The sequence below is a fragment of the Armigeres subalbatus genome, chromosome 2, assembly GCF_024139115.2.
Source record: "Armigeres subalbatus isolate Guangzhou_Male chromosome 2, GZ_Asu_2, whole genome shotgun sequence".
NCBI classification, from domain to species: domain Eukaryota; kingdom Metazoa; phylum Arthropoda; class Insecta; order Diptera; family Culicidae; genus Armigeres; species Armigeres subalbatus.
Window position 1 is genome coordinate 402,169,248 of NC_085140.1, and position 25,898 is coordinate 402,195,145.

The 25,898-nt window shown below is 38.8% G+C and overlaps 1 protein-coding gene across 4 annotated transcripts; it reads left to right on the forward strand.

The window, feature by feature from the left end:
- Positions 1-1,178: 1,178 nt before the first annotated feature.
- LOC134213313 (mucin-2) lies at positions 1,179-25,898 on the forward strand. 4 transcript variants are annotated; one of them, XM_062692265.1, is made up of 5 exons: positions 1,180-1,977; positions 2,056-3,173; positions 22,575-22,715; positions 22,938-23,198; positions 23,266-25,898. In XM_062692265.1, exons 2-5 carry the CDS (start codon positions 2,388-2,390, stop codon positions 24,907-24,909), a joined length of 2,832 nt encoding a protein of 943 aa, XP_062548249.1. In that variant the 5' UTR covers positions 1,180-1,977; positions 2,056-2,387; the 3' UTR covers positions 24,910-25,898. The 4 variants fall into 4 exon arrangements, with proteins under 4 accessions (XP_062548251.1, XP_062548249.1, XP_062548250.1 ...); XM_062692266.1 differs by having other exon boundaries at positions 1,180-1,417; XM_062692267.1 differs by having other exon boundaries at positions 1,179-3,173; positions 22,575-22,703.

Here is a 25,898-nt window from a genome sequence, read left to right on the forward strand (position 1 = left end):
CCGTTTGGAGACACGTTTGACAGTTCGTTTGGAGACAGAGGATTTATCTTCGCTCATCTATATATTCCACTATCTATAGTCGAAACTACCATTCCGAGGGTTATTTTAAGAAGAATTCTGACTTCCGAACCGAACTTTCTTCCGAAGTTTTATCTGTCAAACTAATTGATGCTTTGTTTAGCGCATTTTTAGGCGAATACAGCCTCGAATCCAGCGCACTACTTCCGAAGCTGGGAAAGTTGCTTGTATCTGGAGAAAAATCCAACTTCGGTATAAAAAGCGTTCTAACTTTGTTCCGGATAGACAATCCGCAGCATTTCGCGCACGGTAATGGCTGCCGTTTTTTGACACTTGGCTGCCTAGAAAAGTGTCAAAAAACGGCAACCATTACCGCGCGTGAAATGCTGGATACTTTGACCCCATTTACTCAATTTTGGCTTCACGCGCGGATGTTCGAGGTTGGGTGAATTAAACTCACTATTGGGTAGTTTATTTCTTCCGTGTGTGGAGCAGACATTAGGGTCTCGCCGACATTTCTCACCAAAACAAACGCAGGTTCGTGGTTGCAAACAATCCCATTTGATTTTGCCGTGACAGCTGCTCGTGGTTGCAAACAAACCGAGTAAAAGTGTAAGTGAAACGTGCGTGTACGTACACGGTTAGAAAAAAGTACCTAATATTAGGTACTTTTCACTCAAATCGGGGATTTAGTGTGGGAATCCAACATTAAGTAAATTTGTCTAGAAATTAAGTAAAATTCACTTTATATTAAATTAAACATACTTAATTTTAAATAGAAACTAACAAAAAGTTAGGTAAATTTTACTCAACTTTTGTAACCATGAGATTACTCAACGTTGGGTTCCCACACTTTAATGCCCTTGTTGAGTGGTTTTGCTCTTCATTTTATGACAACAAAGGAAAGAGGGAGGGAGATGCAAAAGAAAAAAAGTACCTAAAATTAGGTACTTTTTTCTAACCGTGTACACGATCGCTGAAAGCCTAATTCAAATAAATATTTATGAGAGTTTCCGATTCGCCGTGTATAATTTGACAGCTGTCACAGAATCTGTCAAATTTAGGTACGCGCGTTCCTTACTTGCAAGAAAATTGCCTGTATGTTTCATCCATTCAAGATGCCCAACTCGATCACCTTTGCCGATTAATGTCTTGGCAGTATCAAAGAGTGAGGAGGAAAACTGTATACGAGAGAGAGCAACCAGAGTAGAAGCAAAAGGAAGAAAATTATATTGCCCTAGACATTTTCTCGGTGCAATTCGTCGTCGTTGTCTTCGCTTTTTTCAAATGTGTGGTGAAAAATCGGATTTCGAATTCCGGAATTAGCCCGAGAAGAAAACCGTCGGAACAAAGTTATCCAGGCTGTCGTCGTCAAACGCCCGTCTTGTAGTTTCTATCAGTGCGTGAGAGTGTTTTCCCGTTTTTACTACCATCTTCCTCTTTCTCTTTTCGCGGTGTACTTATGATGGTGGCGCAGGAAGTGTAAATTTCTGGCCCAGCACTAGGTAGTTCGGAATACAACGACAAAGCACAGCATTTAAACTGGGAAGATTCACCGTATTCCTCGCTAATGTAGCCGGGGTAATGAAAATCGGGTGTGAGTTCTACATAAAGTGCGGCCCGCTAATGGAGATAAAAATCCGTGAACGAGAGCTTGTGTGAAAAAATTTCTTTTTCCTTTTGCTGGCGATCAGCAGCAACATCAGTGGAAGGTGGAGGAGGAAGTAGCTGAAAATTTCTGACTGACAGTAGAGAAAGACAGCAGCGCGTAGAAAAAAAAGAGTTTGCGGAGCACCCCTTATTAAACGCTGAAGAGTCGGAACACGGCAAGACAACGAGAAGAAACCCTTAAGAAAATTGCGATCTCGAAGAAGAGAACCCAGAAAGCAAGACAAGGCATAAAGAGAATTACGTTTTTATTTTGTACGGTTTTTGGCTCCTTTTCACACATTAACACGGGTTAGTTGCTTTTGGAAAGTGAGTTTTGTTTCTTGCATCGATCTCTATGTTGGCGTTTCTTCTTGCGTAAAATTGCAGAAAACTGCAATTCCAAATTTTTGGAATACAACACCAGGTCGTAAAGTGTTTGTGTTGATGTGGTCATTTATGTAAAATCGTTCCTGATGTTTGAGTGTGTATCCACGGGTCGTTCGTCCGTATGCAGAGAATAACAACAATAACAATAGCGAGAAAACGCTGAACTTCCGGACCTGACAACTCGGACGTCGATCATTCGATCGTATTCAGCATTCTTACACGGCGCAAGTATCGGAGAAATCCTAGCGACATTATCGACAAATACATCGGCAGCAGTGGATAGCAAAAACAAGCCCCTCTGGCCTCGGTTGACGTCAAATGTACTGCTGGAAATGATTAATACAAAGGACGAAGTCGTAAACTGGTTCAAAGAGTTACAGAGCTACAACCGGATAGATACGATGTGCACCTTGCTCAATATGTGCCTTCCATTCGAGCTGCGCTTCCTGGGAACGTGTCTGGAGGAACTTGGGCGGCGAGATGCCCAAGAATTGCGGGGCATCGAACTGCGGGTGAACAATCCCCAGGAATTCATCTCGGATATCGCTTCCTGCCAGGGCGGAGAACCCACGGATCGGAAGAACCGTCGAAAGATGGCGATGTTCCTTGCGCTGATCCGAGCCTGCAATCATACCTGCGTTAATGAATTGTTCAAGACGCTCGAAGGTTGGGGCAATCGGGACTTCGCACGACTCTTTGACGAAGACGTATTACAGGAGCTGCTGCTGGTATACACGATGGCTACCAACCATCCAGTGTTTTCGTTTGAACAACGCATGATATGTGGTGATATTTTCAAAAACTTGAAAAACTGCGAACTGAAAACCAACTCTGGTGCTGGCCACCACCACCAACAGCAACAGGAGACTGATAGTCTATCTAATGCGACACCCCCTCCTACTAGTGCGGGGACGCCATTGGGGATGGCACCATCGTCGGCGCAAACTCAGCCTCCTCAGCCGGGGCAATCCCAGCAGCATCCAATAGCATCTCAACCACCTCAACAGCAGCCAATACCGATGCAAATTCCATTGCCACCGCAGCAGGCAGTGCCTCCGCCCAACCAGCAGCAGGTTCCACTTCCGATCCCGGGTTTTTCGCAGGCACCTATTGCACAGGTATGTAACATTGTTTATGTTATCCTTCGTAAAATTGTATTGGTCAGCCTATGTTTCCCCCCTAACATATTTTCTGCATCAGCAGTACGAACACAATAACAACAGAAACATGTTTTTTTTACCTAATGCCCATTTGTTTTTGGTGCTTAGAACTCTTATTGGAATTATAGTTATGTTATGTCATTTGTCATTTATAGGACAAATTCATCTGAAATAACCCTTCCTTGAATTACTGATGACACCAACTTGACGTTTAGAAAATCTTGATTATTCTAATGTATTTTAGTATCTACTATTATATAATATATATCAAACTCGACATCTCCGGTTTGACAATCCCACGCCTTTGCTCACAAGGCTAAATGGAGACCCCAATAAACTATAAACAAAAAAGAAAAACAAATAAAAGTGGATTTGTAATTTTATTGATCACCGGTTGCTTATTAGTTACAAAACCTGAGATCAAGAGGTACTTAATTGAGCTGTCCAAAAATTTGTCTTATGTATGTCGTTTTCGTTTTTGATGTGTAGCTTCACCGAATAGTGCACCCAGTGCACCACTCTGCACTACAGAAACGAACCTTTTTAGTGCAGTTCCAATAAGATTGCAAAAGTATACAAAGTGTATGTGATACAATGTGGATTTTACATACACTTACACCTGTGTTCAGAATAATAGCAGCGGAAGCCGTTTTTCATACAAAATGGTCAACTTTGACAAACTGTAACTTTGTACCCCGATGACCGATTGAGTTGAAATTTTGGCAGTGAACTACAAATATGTTGAAATTTACACATACTAATTATCAATTTTTTTAAATGACGCCTTTAAAAATTACAAACTAGGTCAAATTGTTCAAAATAATAGCAGTTTTTGTTTTGGAAATATCAGGAAAACTATTGATTGGAATGTTATCAATTTGAATTCAGATGCTGCAAGACATTAAGTTTATAATTTAAAAATACAAATTGTGGAATTTGACATTTGAATTGGTCAATATATCAAAAATAAAAACTGCTATTTTTTTGAACAATTTGACCTAGTGCGTAATTTTTGAATGCCTCATTCGAAAAAAGGTGGGGTTGTATACAAGACACGACCGCTCGACGTAAACTACGTAAAACCAAATATAGTACACTGAACTAGTTATTCCTCTTTATATAAAGGAACCATCCCACCGAAACCACTACCCAGCATTAGCAGTATCTCCCACTCTGTGAGGGAGTAGAGACCCCACTGACTAGCAGCTGGGCCACCAAATTCGTACACACCAGTTCAATAATTGATAATACCCTAAAAGTAGGCAATTACCAAGGATTGGAACGTGCTGTATAGGGGATGCATGATGTATGAAAGAACTAAAATTTTCAATAGTTTAGCGTTGATAATCAAACGTTTCAATACTACTGGCAAATTGGTAGAGAGTTTGCGAATCGATTGATATATAAATGTTTAAAATCCATTGAAAGTTAAAGGACCTATTAATGTTACAAATCTTACATGATTTCGTGACGGTCTCAAATTTGGAAATTTTCATTTGTCACTTGTATCCGAGTCTTCCCCTTAGACGTAGTTTACGTCAAAAAATGCTACTTAGTAGGTGTAAATTTCAACATATTTGTAGTTCACTACCAAAATTTCAGTTCAATCGGTCATCGGGGTACAGAGTTACAGCACTTATCCGCTGGCTAGAGGAAAACCGATTCTGTCGATTACCATGGTTTTACATACCATGGTTTTCTCTGAAAATGCTAGGCCGATACAAATATTTAAACACTATTTTGTCTCCCCCCCCCCTCCTTCGGATTTTTTTTTTTGCCAAAAAGTAATATTTAAAAAAGTAATAGGGGGCAACAAAATAAAATTCGGATAAATTTTGAGGATTTTCAAAACATTCTTTAACAAATTCGAGGAGTTTTTTTGATTTTTTTTTTCATTTTGATCTTTATTCCCCCCCTTTACCTTTCGGAGACCAGTGGGACAAAAATATTTGTTTACATAATAAGTTACGCAGGGTTGTTACGACTACGCGGATTTCGTGGTTTTGGATTTGGATTTACATAACGATTTTAGGATTTCGCGCGGATTTGGCGCGGATTTAGTTTTTAGGTGAATATTTAATATTGTGCCTTGCAACAAAATGACAAGTTTTGTGATCATTTTCCACGGCTTTCATAGATGTTAATAATTTATCCGCAGAGCAAATAGGACGTGCTATCAAAGCAATCATCGCCACAATTCACCACGTGGCGGTCAAATTTTCAAAAAATATCAAACACGTAGAAAAATAGATTGTAAATTTAACAAAAACTTGGGTTGAACTTAACAATTATTTTGTTAACTCAGGGCTTACAAACATTTTTGTAGAATTCAACCCAAAATGTTTGTTGATCCAAATACACGTGATTGTTGCCCTCTTAATTTGACAGATTTGTACATTCTACAAACATTTCAGTTGAATTGACAATCAGTTTTGTGAAATCAACTATCGGTATTGTTGCACCGCATATTCTAGGTTAGATGCACGATTATTATTTTCAATTATCGCATTTTTCATTGAATGGAATAAAGATTATGAATAACTATTTATTCATTTACAATTAATTATGCTGTTTGTTCAATAACTACATATTTGTAATTAAAAAATCTCATAAAATCGTCTGGCAGAATAACCATGCGGAAGGGAATCGAAGAGTGGCCGTCGTGTTTCATGCTGTAAAAACACAAAAAATATATTATAAAATTCTACAAAAAAATGGGGCACGTACCTTGTCTTCATTGAATTGGAACTTGAATCAAAAACCTAAAAATGAATTATTTACAACGATTCCGCTGCACAAATGAAATAAACAATTTTTTTCACTGTAATAAAAAACCTCGTGGGTTTTGTAAATATTTACAAGCTAAATTTAATTTACACGTTCGGAAAAAATACGCAAAATCAACAAATTTGTTTGTTGAAATAGATAACAATATTGTCGGTAAGATCAAATTTGATTGTTGTTTCGCTAAAACTTCGTGGCCGTGCGGTTAGCGACGTCAATCGTCTAAACGCATGTGCTGTGGAGTGTGGGTTCGATGCCCGCCCCGGTAAGGAGAATTTTTTTCGTAAAGCGAAAAGTTCTCCACTGGTCCACTGGGTGTTGTGTAAATATCCTTGTCCGTTGTCTCATGCTAGATGTTAAGTGTTCAGTCTGTGCGACCTCTGGTCGCAGACGGTGATTCTGTCTTACAAAACAACATTGTTGCTCCAACAAACGAAATGAGTTGAATTCAACAAACAATATTGTTGATTCAACTATGTGAAATTTCTATGCGTGAAGTAGCGTTTTCTGGAGGTATGTTTTTCTTAGGCGACTATCTGGCGCTCATATTTTGTTGCGATTAAAAATAAGCGGAGGAGTAGTTTTTTTTATGAGCGGTACAATAAATAAAATCAAGCATAATTTTTCATAACGACGTATGTAACAAAAGTAAACAAAACGGGGTTTTTAATACAACGTGACAATCACACGCGGCTTTATATAATACGCATCGATTTTACTGATTTCAGATCTTAAAATTCTTTAATTTAATCTTTTTGTGAATCGACGTATGTAAAAATTTCTATTTTTGAAGTCTCACTGTTACATACGTCGCTTTAACATATGGGAACTAAGAGCGACCTATGTAACAACAAAATCAAAACAAAACAAAACTGCAGTTGCGTCAATCGTGCACTATGGAAAACCGACCAATGTACACCGACGTACGTGTAGCATACCGGTGTATGTATAATTTAATCGTTTTTCACAATGAATTTGAATGAACTGAGCTTTACTGTGAAGCACGCTTATTACGTGTCTTGTAATGATGCATGCCAGCGGAAAAAAGTATTGAAAAAATATTTAGTTTTAAAACAGTTTTAGAAAAAGTTTTGCCAACTTTCAGCAAAGGATTTCTCGAATCCTCATATTTTTTACATACGTCGTTATGAAAAATTATGCTTGAAATGCTAGATCTAAGGACGTGTATTTAAAAATTAGTTTTATGTCTTTCTGGATCTTTCATTAGCAGATGTTGTTGAGATTAAAATTTACGTTTGAAGACTATTAACACTATTTTTCGAATTCACTCATGTCCTTGTTGAATGGCATGTATTATATTCTTAAGTATTTTTTAACATATGTTGTGAGGAGCGGGAAGCCACTTGTTGCCATTTTTAATCCATTCTGAAACATCACAGATCATGTCTATTAAAGGACATGAACACCCAATTTTACCTTCTCAATTTCTTTTGTAATTCCGAGATATCTGTCGGTTTCTGATTGATTATTTCTTTTACAATGAACCACTTAGCATGATACTTATATCATCAAATCTCCACAGCCTAAGAAAAGTTTGTAGCATTTAAAATCCGAGAAGTTATAAGTAAAGAAATTTCTGGCGGAATATCCGCCAAAATTTTCGTGAGAATTCCCGGAGGATTAGCAGCAATTTCTGGGATGAATCTACAAACGAATAGTGAATTTCTGCAGGAATTCTCGGAGAAGTTTTCGCAGATATTCTCAGAGATTTTGGCTGAAATTCCAGTACGGTCAAAATAAAGTAGTTTCCACTAAAAATATTGTCGGAATTTACGCATGGACTCTTAGAGAAGATTATTACAGACACATTCTTCGGACAGGTCCACCAGAGCACCAACTTTTCAAACTCAATTTTTGACATTATCCATGTGTTTTCCATATTTTACAATACCTAAATCATCAAATAAAATATTTGGTATGTTATTAGTTTGACGAAAAATAAGTTTTTGACTAACAATTAGTTTAATAAGCGGGCTTGGTAGTCATATGGCTACTGCTTCTGCCTCATACGCAGGAGGTCGTGGGTTCAATCCCAGGTCCGTTCCATTCTCCTACTTCATATCTTTCTCTTTATTTCTCATGTTCTAGCAATCGCTAGAACTGGAAATGGACTTCCATACCGTTTCCATTACTATTCCTATATCTTCAACTTGAGTATTCTATCAGTAATCTGCTAGAATTGGAAATGAACTAGAGGGCTCGTTTCCTACATCCAATTAGAAATTCCATCAGTTACCTTCTCCTATCTATCACATTGGCAGCTCGTTAACCAAGACGGACCTCTGCCTCTCCAACCTAACCCAGAAATTCCAACAAATTCCGCATGAACTCGTGGCAAGTGCAGAGGTATATTCGGCTTGCAGTGGGCGAGTGATTGCATCATCATTTCCTCCCCTTCCCTACATTGACTTGCATTCTGACGTGGCAGGCGCCAGTATGACCTAACAAATGAGATCACCAGTACTTGTACATTGAAGATGTGTGCTAGTCCCAAGCAAACATCTGTTGGTTCCCTGTGCAAGAACAGCTGATCTGGTCATAATGGAGTAGCAACTACGAGCAGTCAATCAAGCTCAAGCTCAAGCTCAAATAAGTTTTTGACTAACAATTAGTTTAATAGATAATAATGAAGAGAGACGGCTGTTTAGACATATTAGCCCAAATTGACTGTAAATTGGGTTCTGATGCATCAATTTGCACTCTGTTGTCACCTATTGAAAGAAGAAAAGGTATAGAATCTGTGCCCTATGTGAAATTTGATTTGAAATTGAAGAAAAACTGATTTTCGGCAAGGTAAAATCAGTCACTAAAAAGCGTTGTAACGTCACGAAAAATTGACTGTTTTAAATTTTCTGAGAAGTACATATAAGCCTTGAATTCAAAATTTCGTATGCTCTTTGTACTCAAAAAAAGCTTTCTTTTGGTGGTAATAGAAAGAAAATCGGTGGTAAATAGCCTGAGTTTCACCTAGGTGAAGTTTGCGTTGTAACGTCACGGAAAAACATTCTTCATAAAGCCTACGGAGCTTGTAACATGTCCGGACAGATTGACTTAATTTGTGTTCAGCTCTAGGTTGAACATATAAATATAAATATAGAAAGCGAGTTTTCAATTGATGTGATATAGGGTGAAGTAGTGCTTAGGCGATATCACCCATTTCCGTCGGAATATGCAGGACAAGTGAAAAATCTGTTGAATTATTCTCTGTAAAGTAAAATAAAGCGGGTACTAACAAAAATGCACAACATAGTGCTATTTTTTTCACATTGAATAAATACAACAGTGATGGCAATTGATATTTGCCCACAGTACAACCAGCTATATTGACTTCTAATCTAGACTTCTAGACTTCAGGGAATAGTTTTAAAGCTCGATGAAATGCGTTTGCACCTCGCAGACTCCGATGGCATTGAAATTTGTTCTCGAATGCCTTTGCATTACAAGCAGAAGCAATGAAAGCGTAAACGGCTACTTCGATTTATATTTTAAAAACACTAATTAATCCACCTAGTGGTGATGATGCTTTTCTCGTTCGATCAAAAGGGTTGAGAAACATATAAGAAAAGACTGAAATAACACTGATTGGTGGAAAGGTCTTATTTTTAAGATTTGCTTATACGCAATGTGAATTGTCCTGCCAAACGCAACTTGTTGCAACCAAACCGGACAAGCATAAATGCCGAAAAAGTTATTTTTTTAATACAGGTTTTGTATTTTAGTATTTTGGCCATAACTTTTGATCACATAGTTCGATTTTGTCAATTTTCAATAGGAAACAATGAGACAGGATTCCCCGTCGAATGCAACTTTAACATGAGCAAATTGGATAAGGTTATGATGAGTGATATAATGAGTGAGTTTTTTTCATGGTTTTAGTGTATATTTTTTTTTATTTTGGCCAAAACATTTAATCCCATAGTGCGATCAAGCCAATAAGATATAATGGGACAGGATTCTCCGTCGATTGCAATTTGTCACGAGCAAATCTATTCTAAAATCTTATTGTGCTCATTCAGTTTCCCCTTATCGAATTATTTATACTAAAATATCGCGTACACGCACATACATGATCAACTAGACCTCGGCCAGGTTACTGAATTTGTTTTGCCGAAAGAAATACTGCCTCCAAAGGTGCCAGTTTAGTTAGGAACAGGAATAGTACTATGCAACCATCAATATGAGATGTCGCGGTGTAGAAGTCTGGGCGTCAGTAAGTCAATGCGGCTGCATCTACATGCGTCCGATACCAAATGAAATGTGACACCATCAACGATGGTGTTGATAAACAATATACTTATAAGATAACTAATGATAGATTTCTTGAAGTATCTTGTATTTTGCGTGGAATAAACAATCTGTCAATACAATTTTTCAGATCTTGTCTTGCTATTGCAGTTATCTTCAGTTTGGCGTTTGAAAACCCAAGCATCAAAGCATGCGATATCACGATATAATTTATCATTTGATTTCAAATGTATTTTTTCATAAAATATTCAATTTCAGTTATGCCGCAATGTTTACATAAGACCAAATACTGGGTATTATGAAAAGATATTTTAGTTACTAGATAAAGATTGTCGCTTCTGTTCCCTTTGTTCTGCTGTCCGAAACATGTGTGGTACATACCTGTCAAATCGTATGGATTTTCCTTCTTTGACATTTAGCTCCCCTATCCTCGCCAGCAAAAGATGTTCCGGACAGCGACGACAGCGACAATCTTTATCTAGTAACTAAAATATCTTTTGTATTATGCTCGAACGATCACGTTTTTGTTTCTACTTGGTGGGATCTTGCAAAGAAACCAAAATATGTGTTCCAGATTGCATATTTGGGGATTTGACACTCCGTGCCATTGATTAAAAACCAGGATTTCGTCTAATAAATTATCGAATATTATATCTTCCTATTTTGGTACAATAACAATTTATACGGATCAAAAACTTATGTTGAAATTGATTTTATAGTGGAATACTTTTTTCGTGACGTTACAACGCATTGAAAAACCTGTTTTTAGAGTAGCTCGCGTTGTAACGTCACGAAATGTTGATGTCGGATAAAACGAACTTAGTCCGTATTTTAAGCATATTACCCCGTAGGGTCATCGATTATCCTCATATATTTGAAGGGTGTTCATTATTTTTTGAGTAAAATAACGATCAGAGCAGATAATTAACCATGTTTAAGTCGAGGTACAAAGTCACGAATTCACGCGCGTTGTAACGTCACGCAGCAAATTTCATCCCAGAAAGCCATTTTTCTACACAAATTCGAAGTTGATATATCTGTTCGATCAGAAATTTTATAAGGATTCTGAATATGTAATAATATGCATATGTTTACTGATGTTTTATGCAAGTTTTCTTCAAAAAAACATTTAAAAGTACGTCAAAACGTTGTAACGTCACGCCGGAATGTGTCTACAAGAATTGAAGGTGAAATAACACACAAATAACAGATTTGTTGAGATGTTGCTAAAGCTTATGCAAATTATTCCGCCAAATTTTAAAAGAAATTTCTGAAAACATTCTTCTGGATTTTCCGGAGGAATTCAGAATTCTGACTGGCAAATCAACGGAGCTTGAGTACCCATGAATTCAAATAATTGTTTTACAAAAGTTTTGTTTAAAATCGAAGCTGCATTGTCTAATTCCTTAATCTCTACGCAAGTTTGTCTTGTGATAAATAATTACAACAAAGTTGCATATTTTTTTTACTTCAGTAGGAATTACGGTTTTGGCTGATTTTCTATTACTTGTCAAGTTTATTTATGAGCAATTATGATCAAATCTGACCTTTGTATATCAATGTATCTTGTGCCGAACTTTAAAAAGTTTGATCAACAAAAAATCAATTGACAATAACGGAACAGAACATGCCACAACCATCATCTAATTTAAAAAGCGGTGCTTATTGAAATAGTTTTGGCTGTTTAGTTCTTGTTCACTTAGCTTGAGTATTCCTAGTGGTGAATAGGGCCGTCTAGAGTGGTTGTAATACTAACTGCAGGTTACTTAGTATGTAGAGAAAATGCTCATATAATACTAAGTTGAAAAGCAAGCATTCCAGTTGGAATATATTGCCATTGAAGAATAAGAATATTATTTAAAAAACGAGCTTGAAGAGATGACGTTCAGAAATTGTGATAAAAAAAATTACATTTCACGTGTCTTTGCTTAGAATATAGTTCTAAGTCGCACGGATTTGGCGCGAAATGGATTTCATGTCGCGCGGAAATGGCGCGGATTTGATTTAAGTCAGCGCGGATTTGGCGCGGAAAATATTTCAGGATCTTCGTAACAACCCTGCAAATGGTAAATCAGTCCCGATTTGTTTTTGTTCTTGCTGCTTGCAAGGTGGCCAGTTATACGGGAAATCGGGAAAAATGCGGAAATTGGAATCCCATGCGGGAAATGCGGAAAAAGTCGGAAATTTCTCAAAATTGTACAAAAATAGGGAAAAATCACCAGGTATTCATTCTATTAATTCATGTACACGACATACAAAAAACAAGGCATGCTCAACACGTATGTAAACATGCAGTTTGAATGTGTCGTCACTACTGGACTGGACTGGACAAGCTGGACTGGACCGAGACGATGCTCTACGGTCTCAGCATGCTTACTTTTGTACTCTGTGGTGATAAAATATGCGTCACTCTCGAAGTGTCATTTTTTTTACGAGCCTACCTTGTTGTCTGTATACCGTATTCATGTATATTATTCTACTGTACAACCTGAAAAAAAAATGTTTTCTGTTTGTACACTTTTTCTTACATCAGTTTATTTCAACTTAATTAAGTAGTATTCACAGTATTCAATTGACTTTTTTGTAGTATCGGCGGCGCTCTACGCCATTTGTATATAAGTGATTTCCAAATGAAAACCAGTGGCATCGTTTTCGTTTGAGGAACTAGCTGGCCTTGTCAAAAAGTAAAATGAAATAAAAAGCAATTGGAACCAGAATTCTCTAATGTCAAATCTAGACGTCTTCTGAGCCCCCCTTAGCCGTGCGGTAAGACGCGCGGCCCTAAGCAAGACCATGCTGAGGGTAGCTGGGTTCGATTCCCTGTGCCGATCTATGCAATTTTCGGATTGGAAATTGTCTCGACTTCCCTGGGCATAAAAGTATCATCGTGCTAGCCTCATGATATACGGATGCATAAATGGTAACTTGGCTTAGAAACCTCGCAGTTAATAACTGTGGAAGTGCTTAATGAACACTAAGCTGCGAGGCGGCCATGCCCCATTGTGGGGATGTAATGCCAAAAGGAAGAAGAAGAAGATGTCTTCTACACGGACGCTGAATATCGCTGAAAATATCTACCCAAAATTGGGTAGTTTTCCATTTCTTACCCATGATTGCAAACTAGAGCAAGATGCAAACACCTCACCGGGGTTGCTCAGGCCAATAACCCATATTAGAGTAAATTGAATATTCTCAATTTTGAGTTAATCAAGGTCCACTTTGGATAAATTGAACTCATTATTATTTATTAGGGTGGCTCAAAAAACACTTTTTCAAATTTTTTGATGGGCCGCCCTCTTATTCGGTTCTATTTGATGCCCTGATGCTCTGGACAAAATTTCAGCCAAATCGGTCAACGTTTGGGCGGTGCTAAACTCGTTGGAAGTTTATATGAAAAAATGTATGCAGAAACATCCAAAAACAGTGGTTTGCAGTTGGACTGCACAATTTACGATCAAGAACCATGCTACTCATTCAGTTCTTGTAGAATTAAATACAGAATGTCATGCTGAAAACCGCGAGAAGATTAGAGTTTATTACGCAAAGATATTAGCATTTTACTGGAGTGTTGTAGGGGTGAATTTATTTCTTTTCAAAGGTAAAAGAAACGAAATTTGCTCAAACCCCACTTCAGAGAAATGCTAATAACCTGAGACGAGACCTGCAAAGACGCTGCTTCTTTTCTCTTGTTTTGACACTTGTTCTTCTTTTCATCACAGTTGACCATCGAGTTTCAACTGTTTACTTGACTGTTTCACCTAAGCCCCAGGTGGACCCTTCTGAGCACAATAAAAGTGTATCCAATTCACGAAATAGTTAATTCATTTTCATAAGGATTTTTATACCGGGAACAAAACACAGGTTTATTACTGATTATTAACAAGCTAAACGGAAGGTTTGGAATACTCGTTAAAGTAAAAAAGTCTTGGTAAAACAAAAATGATGTGGAATATTTTATTTGGGATACCAATACTTTCACTCAAAAAGCTGCTGGTTGCACCTGACAGTTCGTGACAGCAGTTGACTGGCAGCAGCTGAAGTTACATTTTTTCCTCTTTGCAGGTCTCGTCTCAGCTAATAACTAAGCCGGTGAAACTCTAATCTTCTCGCGGTTTTCTGCATAACATTCTGTATTAAATTCTCCAAGATCTGAATGAGTACCATAGTTCTTCATCGTAAGTTGTGTAGTCCAGCTGCAATTTACTGTTTTTGGATGTTTCTGCATACATTTTCGCATATAAACTTCCAACGAGTTTAGCACCGCCCAAACGTTGACCGATTTGGCTGAAATTTTGTCCAGAGCATCACGGCATCAAATGAAACCGAATAAGAGGGCGGCCCATCAACAAAATTGAAAAAAGTTTTTCCCATACTAATTTGAGCCACCCTATTATTTATTTATTCATACCAAGGCCGAAGTGGCCTGTGCGGTATATAAAAGTCTTCTCCATTCGGCTCGGTCCATGGCTACACGTCGCCAACCACGCAGTCTACGGAATGTCCGCAAGTCATCTTCCACCTGATCGATCCACCTTGCCCGCTGCGCCGAGAACCATTTTGACCGGGTTACTGTCCGACATTCTGGCTACGTGCCCGGCCCACCACCGTTGTCCGATTTTCGCGGTGTGAACGATGGATGGTTCTCCCAGCAGCTCATGCAACTCGTGGTTCATTCGTCTCCTCCACGTACCGTCCGCCATCTGCACCCCACCATAGATGGTACGCAGCACTTTCCTTTCGAAAACTCCAAGTGTGCGTCCAACGAGCATCGTCCAGGTCTCGTGTCCGTAGTGGACTACCGGTCTAATGAGCGTTTTGTAGATTATCAGGTTGGTACGGCGGCGAACACTTTTCCATCGGAGCGTCTTGCGGAGTCCAAAGTACGTACGATTTCCAGCTACTATGCGTCTCCGAATTTCTCTGCTGGTATCATTTTCGGCAGTCACCAGTGAGCCCAAGTTCACAAATTCTTCTACCACCTCGATTTCGTCACCACCGATGCAAACTCGCGGTGGGTGGCTCACATTGTCTTCTCTTGTACCTCTTCCTATCATGTACTTCGTCTTCGACGTGTTGATGACTAGTCCGATCTGCTTGGCTTCCCTCTTCAGTCTGATGTAGGCTTCATCTTCTCAAAGTTACGTGCCATAATATCTATGTCGTCGGCGAAGCCAAATAGCTGGACGGACTTATTGAAAATTGTACCACTCGTGTTTATCCCTGCTCTTCGTATTACCCCTTCCTTGTCGAAACCCTGTGCGGGTTTCGAAGGGACTCGAGAATGCCCCTGAAACTCGAACTACGCACATCACCCGATCCATCGTCGTTTTGATCAACCGTGTCAGTTTATCCGGAAATCCGTGTTCGTGCATTAGCTGCCATAGCTGGTATCGATCGATTGTATCATATGCGGCTTTGAAGTCGATGAATAGATGATGTGTGGGCTCGTTGTATTCGAATAAAAATCATGATCGAATTAGATTGTACAATTTGTGCTGACTATGTTCACTATAAGAACCTAGAACTATTGGAACTGGACTTTTCCAGACTGAAAATAATCGGATCTTATTTGTTCGGTGAAATCTTGAGTAGCAAATTGCTCATCCAGATATGATTTTTATCAAAGCTGACCTCAGCAGGCTGGTTAACGTTGCTAGAGGCCAAGATTATTTCTGCATTCCATGTTCTAATAATAAGTGAGTTATCAGAATTGGCTCTAATAACTGATTTACCTACCTATATATAGAAAACAAATTTGCAAAAACTCAGGGTTCTGCAACCTTGTTTTTAACTCCAAAGTTTGCATCTATTCGCCTTTCTCATAGTGTGTATTACAGTACAAAATTTGATAAACAAATTTTTATATGTAGTACCATTCGAGAATCGGGTTTTATATTCTAATACATTCAGTTCGTTGAGTATGAAGTGATGCGTATTGTAAAACTCATATTTGTTTTGTAAAAATTTTAACTGATTTTTGTGCAAAAATTGTTGATATCTAATAAGTTTATTTTATAATCATATTTCTCAAATATAGTTGAGTTGCTTCTACGGAGACAACGATATTTAATTTGGTCGTCAATTCAAAAGTTTCTTTGGCAGCTTTAAATTATCGCTGATGTTCGTCGTGGCCCACATTCCCCTAGCTAGTGTTAATTCCTTTTAGTTCGTGATGTTCGTTATTGTCCCGTTAAGTTTATATTCAACAGGTGTTGAATCAATGCTACATTGATTCCAAACATCTCTTCGCAACATTGTCAGCTGCTCCGAATCGATAGTAGTATGTAGAAGCAAAGTAGTATGCAAAGCTTCGACGCAAAATAGACTTAGCGAAAGTTCCTCCTGTTTCTTTTCTATGCGTGTAGCGATGTGTGCTCAGTGCGCATTTGATAAACAAGTTCGTTGTGGAATCGTTTCAAATATCATATGGACGTAGGCTCGCGTGGTGTTCAGGAAGTTTTTAATTGTTCTTCACATAATTGCAGTGATACATTTAATTATGCTCGTTCTATGCGCTCTACTCAGTTCTTGGTAGCCCTTGAATTAAAAAAAATCTTGGGTCGGGATGTTTAAAATTAGTCAACATTTCTTTTTTAACCTTCCAGGATGTACGCACACTTATTTATTTATTTCTCATTCTCCATTCAACTCGGTCCATGCTTGTCCTGCGCACCTTGCCTTCTCGTGCCCATCGAATCGTTGTCTATAACCATTTTCACTGGGTTTATTGTCCGAGATTCTGGCTACGTGCCCGGCTCATCGCAGTCTTCCAATTTTTGCGGTGTGAACGATGGGACCGTACCGTACCGACCGTACCGATGATACGCATTTCCCAGGATTTGTCATACCTACTACTATACACATACCACTAACACACATACGCACGGTTGTAGGTCATTTGGCCTAAAGTCGTTTGGCCTAATGACGTTTGGCATAAGGCCGTTTGGCCTAATGGTCATTTGGCCTAAAGTCGTTTGGCCTAATGGTTGTTTGGCCTAATGGTTGTTTGGCCTAATGGTCGTTTGGCATAATTTGAAAAACGTAAATTATTCTTTGTAGTAAAATATGTGAAAATGTTAATATTTTATTTAATGCTACTTTTGGAAATCCACATTACTATTATTGGTGTATAACATCATCATCCGATAATCATCGTCAGTCACATACGATATGTACACTCCCGGCCAAAAGTTTGGGTTCACCCTAAAAAAATATAGGCAAAAATTTTTGGTCGTATTTTCGCCGTCTTACATCCGATTTCGGGTATTGTTAGCTCAATACAAAGAATTTGAGTAGATCTTGCACCGTAGGTATTTGAAACTAATAATTTCTAATTTTTTATGTGCTAAAATATTACATTAAGATACTCATTTGTCTTATTATTATGTTGTAAAAATATGTTGATTTTTATCTAAATTGAGCCCACAAAATTTCGAAATGAAAAGTGAGATGGAACCTTGGATGGAACCCAATTTTAATCATCTTTGAGGGACGTTGATAATTTTTAGGCGGAAAAAAATGTTTTATTTTTAAAAATCAAAATGTTTACTCAAGTGCATAGAATGACATTGTATAGGCCAAAAGTTTGGGTTCACTTTATTTAGCCGTTCACAATTTTAGCCGAATATTGTCTGAAGTACACTGTCGTGAATCGCATATTTTCCCCATATGAATAGGAAACCCAGCAAAGATGGGACAGATATGCGATTCAGGGCAGTACAGTTCTTGATGTTTTCTTTGGAAACTCACTTTCTTCAATGTATATTTTGCCTGAAATTATACTAAAAAAGATGATTAAAATTGGGTTTCATTTCACTTTTTATTTCGAAATAAAATTCTATGGGCTCAATTTTGAGAAAAACCAACATATTTTTACAACATAAATATAAGAAAAATCAGTATCTTAATGTAAAAAAAGGTCACAGTGTGTCTAGCGTCACAAAACGTGAAGAAATGTTAAAGTATCATAAGAAAACAAAAACCATTCGATTTTGGCAACATAAATGTTCCGAACGTGATGCCAAAATCGAATGGGGTCTGAGTTTTGACATTGTATAGGTAGCATACAATCTTTACAATATGGTTGACACCTTCTTTAAAGTATGAGCTGTTCTTTCTAGATTTACTGCATGTTGCTTTGGTATTGCATATGACAAGCATTTTCCAAAAATGTTGATGCCTTCTTTGAAGCATGATCAGTTCTTTCAAGTTATACTGTTTTCATATGTCGACATTGCCAAAATATATCTGATTAATTGTTTTTTATACCTTCCTTTTTATAAATTCCTGGTTTTATTGTATTATAAAAGTGATTTGCAATATTTTAACGTTACTTTGTATAACGCTTTTTGATCACATGCACATGGCTTTATTTTGCACCTACAAAAAGAATTTCATATAACAATATATTTCAACCGTTTACGCCTATATGTACCTATTATGCCAAACGACCATTAGGCCAAACGACCATTAGGCCAATCGACCATTAGGCCAAACGACCATTAGGCCAAATGACTTTAGGCCAAACGACCTTATGCCAAACGGCATTAGGCCAAACGACTTTAGGCCAAACGTGGCACAATCATACGCACATACACACAGATAAGCACACACACGTACATAAAACAAACATTTTCTTAGTTGGACAGGTAATCTCTCAGTGATTGCAAATAAATTTAAATAATGATACCTTCTCACCTCATCAAATCAGTTCTTTGTTCGACAGTCCTTAAATACTTTCCTCAATGCACGTTGGAGGCAACAGGATCGCTAGGTGGATTAATCAGGGGTTTGAAACTATAGTAGTTTTTTAAATGTTATTTACTTTTTCCAACTGTTGGCTGTCCGACCTCCTATTCATATGCAGTTTATCTCCTAGATCATGGCTGAATAATTCGACTGAATACAATTATACTCAATAAATTCATTTGATCTTAAAAATAGTGTTACAACATATCTTTTTTCTATTTATAAAAATAGATATTTGATTCTGAGTAATACAATTTGCCGTAATCTATCTTTTTCCCCGAAAGGCAGATAAATTTTAACTTTGAATGTATTAATTGATACCAATGTAAATAAGTTGAAAAAATATACCGTTTCGAAGCTTTAAGTAATTTAGTCTGATCTTTAGTGGCCCACCTAGAGTCCAAATTAATGATCGGGTCAAGTGGCCACATACAACTGAAAGAGAAAAAGTTTAAATGGAAAGAACAACCGAAGAGAAAAAAAATGAATGAAAGAAGTTGAAAGGAGAACCAGCGATGAATTGCAAAAAAAAGGAGAAATGGGTCTAAAATGCACTTTATCAATACCTTCGTCGGGGGTGACAATGGGTCAAATGGGGGTGGGAATAGGTCACTGTTTCAAGTACTTAGAATGCTTGTAGAATAGATTGAATGTATCTGAGGGCAAGAAGACAGAAATATAAGAGGCGATTTTGCTATCCGACCGCCAGGCTGCCGGTGAGAGCGATGACCCATTCTCATCCCCCAGACCCATTGTCACCCCCGATGGCGGTACAGTATTTATTTCTTAGAAATTTTTATATAATAACGGCTCTACCGTTACAAATATTTAATGGAAATAAGTTCCTAAATATATTAATGAAAATAAAAATTACACTCATAGAAATGTCTAAACAACGTTAATAAACAATAAGGAACCATGGATTGCCACATACTACATTTGTGAAGGTCGTACACAAACAAAACTTGTCATGGGTTCTGCTGAAACCAATAGTGTTATATTCAATAGACTTAGCTTAACAAGCTGAGGTGATGTTTGTCTGTGTTAGTGTATGTGTGTGTATGTATGGGCGCAAAAACTCACTCATTTTTAGGCACTTATCATTGACAAATTTGCTCGCAATCGGTATTCAACGTGGAATCCGGCCCCATTGTTCCTTTTGAAAATTGTCCAGATCGGTCATTGCGTTCCGAAGTTATTGCCAAATCACTGTTTTTTTCCCAAAAGATTCCCCCTTGGAGAAAAAAAAAACTAAATCGATTATTTTTCTCGATTAGGTATGCTAATAAATATAACCAAATAGGCATATTGGTATTTCGACCTATCTTATGTAATTTTCTTCATACATTTTATAATGCACGAGAAAGGCACCATCAGCGCTAGGGCGATTGAAATGGGGTTTCCCAATGTGATAAAGGACATTGTCTATTGTTGATGTTGATACCTTACCTGACATGAGCCTGTTTTTAATCCAGAATTTAAATCTGACTACTGTCGATAAAAAAATCATAGAAGTTTGGAAGTGCATTTTTGATTATTATCCCCCACCAACACTATATTTTTTGCGAACGACCACAACATACACCTGGCCCATGCATGGTTTGATTTTGTGGGCTTGCTAAGAAAACATGACTATTTCGAGGGTATGGCAAGTTCAGCTTCAAAAACAACTGTCTACATAATGTTTGGTTGTGGTACACCAGTAACGGCGACAGTGTTCGTTAATCAAGGTCGTTTCCAATCATTTTTACCAGCGTACGTTGCTGATGTGCGATTTGCAATAGAAAATTGAGATAGGATGTCCGTCGTGAGAGATTCCAATCGCGATCTGGTAGTTCCCACATATTCACTGGGTCCTTTCCTTTCATTGACGTCGCTCAACGTCGGGTGTTTGAGTGGATGGAAATGGTGCTGCTAATTTACAACAACAGCGTATTGATGAGTCATTACTATGAGACATGGTCTTTGCTAAATCTGTGCATGAAAAATGTTGTGATTTTTACATCGGATAGAAAAACCGAGAGAAGAGCAACATTTTTTTAGTCAATGGGAACTTAAATAGTGTAGAAAGGGTAGAAAGCTATTAGTGTTCATTAAACACTTTCACAGTTATTAACTGTGTTGTTTCTAAGAAAAGATATGTTAGTTACAAGATAAAGATTGTCGCTTCGGTTCCCTTTGTTCTGCTGTCCGAAACATGTGTGGTACCAAACTGACAAATCGTATGTAGGGGTACCTGGGGTAATATGCACCCCTGGGGAAAAACCACCTTTTGGCATTTTTAGCAATGTTCCAGGGATTTTATATTTTTTTAAGCCATGTTGCCATTTTTGCGTGAGTATATCACGAAGCTAACACGATGATGATATAGAAAATTTCCTAGATTGGGACCGGGAACTGAACTCAGGCACCTCCACCACCTCCTGATTTTTTTGGTTTAAAACAATAGATTGCTAGACAAAAATGCAAGGTAGTAGGTATTTGTTTTCGCGATGAGTGGTTTGATTTACAATATTTGCCAACCACCTGATAAGCACAAGTTTAAACCTTTTCAAGTTGTTTGAGCTTTGCCGTGCCAGCAAGTATGAATTTTTAATTCCACTCCATGTCTACAAAGTTAAATCGCTGCACAGTGCAATAGCTGACTGATCTGTCGTCAGCACCAATACTACCGGAACAATAATGATTGTACTCACTGATGCTTCTACACACTCAAAAGATGATGACAATTATTCCGGAGCAATGCACGCATCACAGTGCAGCAGTCGGAGCAGCACGGTGGGGGCTATTATTGGATGTTACTACGGAGACGACACTAGAAGTCGGAAAATTGTCCTCTGAAAGTATGTACGTGATCACCAGTTTATGGATGCGTTAGCGCAGATCAGACTGGATGTTGTATCAGACTGGATGTTGTAGTGTTGAACATGAATAAATCTCTGGTACTTATTCAAAAGGACGCATGTGATTTTGTAAACAAAGATTCAAACGTCGATTTCTCTAATCTGTTAGCCCTACCAGAAATATGAATCATTTTTACCCTATTTTCACCCTAAAATCCAGACAATACAAATCTTTGTATTGTACCGAAAGGCTATATGATCACTCCAAAACCGAACCGAACCAAAATACTATTTCTTATGCCCAAAACACGCTAAAAATATTCATTTATTCAATATCTTTTGCTGCTTCGGGGCTGTCCATATACCACGAGGACAATTCAGGAGAAGGAGAGATATTGCAAATGTCCACGGTCACACATTTTTGAAAATTTATATGGGCAACTCCACGTTAGGGAGAGGGGTATCGAAAGCTGATCAAAATGTATTCACCTGATGCTGATATATGGACAGTTTGTTCGTAATTATTGAATTCTCGTATACCGAAATAATCGGCACTGGAGTGCATAATTGCATTTTTCAAGAAATACTTAAACAAATGTAAAAAAATTGAAATGTGTCGCTATCCCATACTTTTTTGCTAAATAAATAACCGACAACTATTGAGCCCCGTAACGCATCCATGACTATAGTATTTTTTTTACCCTTTTCTCGTTCGCAGATGATGGCTGGTGATCACATGACAGTCGATGGCCTTCAGCAGATGCAGATGCAGATACCTCAGGACTTCACGATGCCCCCGCCAACGACTGTGCCGCCCCACTGGGCGCTACGTAATCCCGTGTTCCAGGTGGGACTAGATGTGAGTGCACCCCATGCTACTTACTCTTCTAGATCTCCCCGTACTTCTCCTTCACCAATGTTCCAAACCTCCCCCGTCATCATGAACACCACCACCAACAGCAACCCCACCAACATCCTACCACCACCACCATCACAACCAAACAGTTCCATCCCTTTGCTGAGTCTCAGTCTCGGTCGGATGGGCTTCTGAAATACGCTACCCGCTGATATTCTTTTTCAGACTTCATTTCCGCCTCCATCCTCGTCGCCACATCTGAGCAATCCATCGTCACCGATCCACAGCCGCACGGCCAGTCCGACGCGAATCCCGACTAGCAGTGTTCAGCACCGAATCAGTCGAAATCAACAACCAACTCCGAGCGAACAGCAGCAACAACGTCAGCATCACCCTCAGCATACGCATCCCCAAGACCACCGGGATCAGCGGGAAAGTCAGCAGCAAGCGCAGCAGCAGCAGCAGCCGATAAAATCAGTTGATGAGGTAAGTCAATCTGAATCATGCTATTAATTAGGCTTAGATTAACTTGACATTTTTTTCGTTGTTACAGTCATTACTATTGGATCAAACAACAGCTCTGACTCAGCTGCAGCAGCTGCGCAATGGTTTCAGGCCAAGCCATAACACGCTGCCCCGCCAATCGAACAAACAAAGCTATGTCAATCAGATTCAGTACCATCATCAACAGCAGCAAGCACATCAACAACAGCAGCAGTCGAACTTCCACGGTACAAATCCGGGCTTGGGGTTAGCGTACCCGATGAATAATCTAAGTCTGATTGATCTGACGCAAAAATCCAGCAGTGATTCTGGCAGTTCGGCAGGAGACATGTCTCCACCGGAGACTCCTGGATTGAACACGACACCATCGAACAACATCGGGGGATTGATCCGGAGTAGGTCGTCGAATCTGGGCAGGATTAACGGGCGTCCGGACAAGCAACAGCAATTAGGTAGTTCTGTGATATATAATCAGACGGTAGCGCAGCAGCAAGCGGCGGTCCAGTCCCAGCAGCAGGTTCAAACGCAGCCACAGTTCGTCGGCGGTAGTAACGATATAATGGTAACATCAGCAACACAAAATTTAATTAGTAATAGTAATAATAATAACAATACTATGAATATTAGCAATGGAAATAACAATAGCGTAGTGTCAAACGCTCTGTTGATAGGAGCCCCGACGCAATCGGCCGGAGGTGCGAACCTAGTATTGGGCTCTCAACCACAGTTCCCAGCTCCCTATCCACCATATCATACGGCGCATTTGGCAACGCGGCCTGCTCTCATTTCGACCCATGGGGCAACAACCCTTCCGCCGGGTACTGCATTCCGATCGCCAGCGGCTGCTTATCACACGATGCAACACAATGGAGAGATTATTTATCCCTATCCCACACAGGTTGCAACCGTCGGAGGGGGCGCTCCGTTGACCTTTCTACCAACTGCGTCAGCGTCTGTAGTTAGCAGCACTCAGTCCCTGCAAACAATCCGATCAGCTGGAACGTCGCAACCACCTCCACAAACACCTCAACAGCAGGTCCAGTCCGTTCAACAGCCCCCGCTAATACAGCAAAAAGTGCCCACAGCCTACACGCCACCTGCCATTGTTGCTGCTGTTCCTCTCCCGCATCCTCCGAGTGCAACGACCCCAACTGGAATGTACTCCGCCCTGTCATGCTTCAACTGTGGCTCTCAAAAACATACAGGTTTAGACTGCCAGGAAGCTTCAATGGAGGATGTAACTCGGAATTCGGTCTACAAACTCGACTACAATGCAGCTACCGCTCAGCAGCTAGCCGCTGCAATAGCTGCCGGTGCGATACCGGGAACAAACCCGGCCAATGCCATGGCCCTTGTTGCCGTCGCCGGTGTACCATCATCTACATCACCCCCTTCGTCCGTTTCGGTAGCATCCCTACCATTGTCAGCTGTATCATCTGCTGCCTCATCGGCGTCTTCTTCGTCGTCATCGTCTTCTTCTTCATCATCTTCGTCTTCTTCGTCGCTTACATCCTCGTCAGTCTCGTCTTCAACGACGACTCTGCCACTACCGCCACCACCACAACAACACGGACCCAATCTTATTAGCAGTAGTAGTAGTAACAATAGCTCGCTAGACGCCTCCACATCTGTATCAACACAAACAATAAATAATCAAACGGATAGCAGTAGTAGTAGTACTATTAGTAAGTGATCATCAATCTAAACTAATCTTATAAAAAGAAAGAAAAAAAAAACATATTCTATAAGAAGAAAAACTAATTAAAAGTAAATAGTATACTCTGCAAAAAGATTAAAAAGTCTAAAAAAGATATAGAAAACAAAAAAACACACATGCCGAAAGAGTCAGTTAGTTAAAACGGGACACAAAATTAGCAAAAAAAAAACAAAACAAAAAAAATTGGAACAATTTTACTATTATGGTTATTACGAACAAAACCGGGAACTGACAGTGTGATGTTTAGTGAATGTTTATTAGTGTTGGCTTTCAGAACGTGCTCCTACCAGCAAATATCTGGAATGATCGGATGAAGTTGTATTCATACAAGAAAAAAAAAACTAAAATAAATACCATAAAACGGGAACTTAATCTGTTAGCGCAGGCTTTTGGAAAGATGTGTGCCATTTTTTTTACAAATCTATTGTATTTTAACCCTAGACACGCAAGTACGATGGATGAAAACACAATATACACACACAGTGAGTACGTCAGGACACAGGGTGAACAAATTCTAATCGAATCATACGTTGCATGATGCAGCGCAAGGAATTTTTGGAAAGACAATATGCTTTGTTGATAGGGGTAGGGGCACGCATTTGGGAAGGGCATCTTATTTATTAAGACCAAGCATCAACCACTCTAAGCAGTCGTCAGGTTTTCCTTGTTTTGTGTGTAGGACGAATCCAATAACCTTGTACTCAAAATATTTATTTTTTTATATATTTCCCTATTTTTTGTATATTGCCACATATTATATTAGCAACCTGAGCTTTTTTTTGTTTCGTAAAGTTTTTGAGTTATTAGGGGTAGCCTACTTATCAATTATTAAGCTGTAAGTACTCTGCTCTGCGGGCAGGTGAAAATGTAAACAAGATCACGATCAACTTTTTAAATGTTTATTTAAATGTAGTTATGATCTAATGTAATATTGTGTAAATGTACTTGTTGATACGGTTAAGATA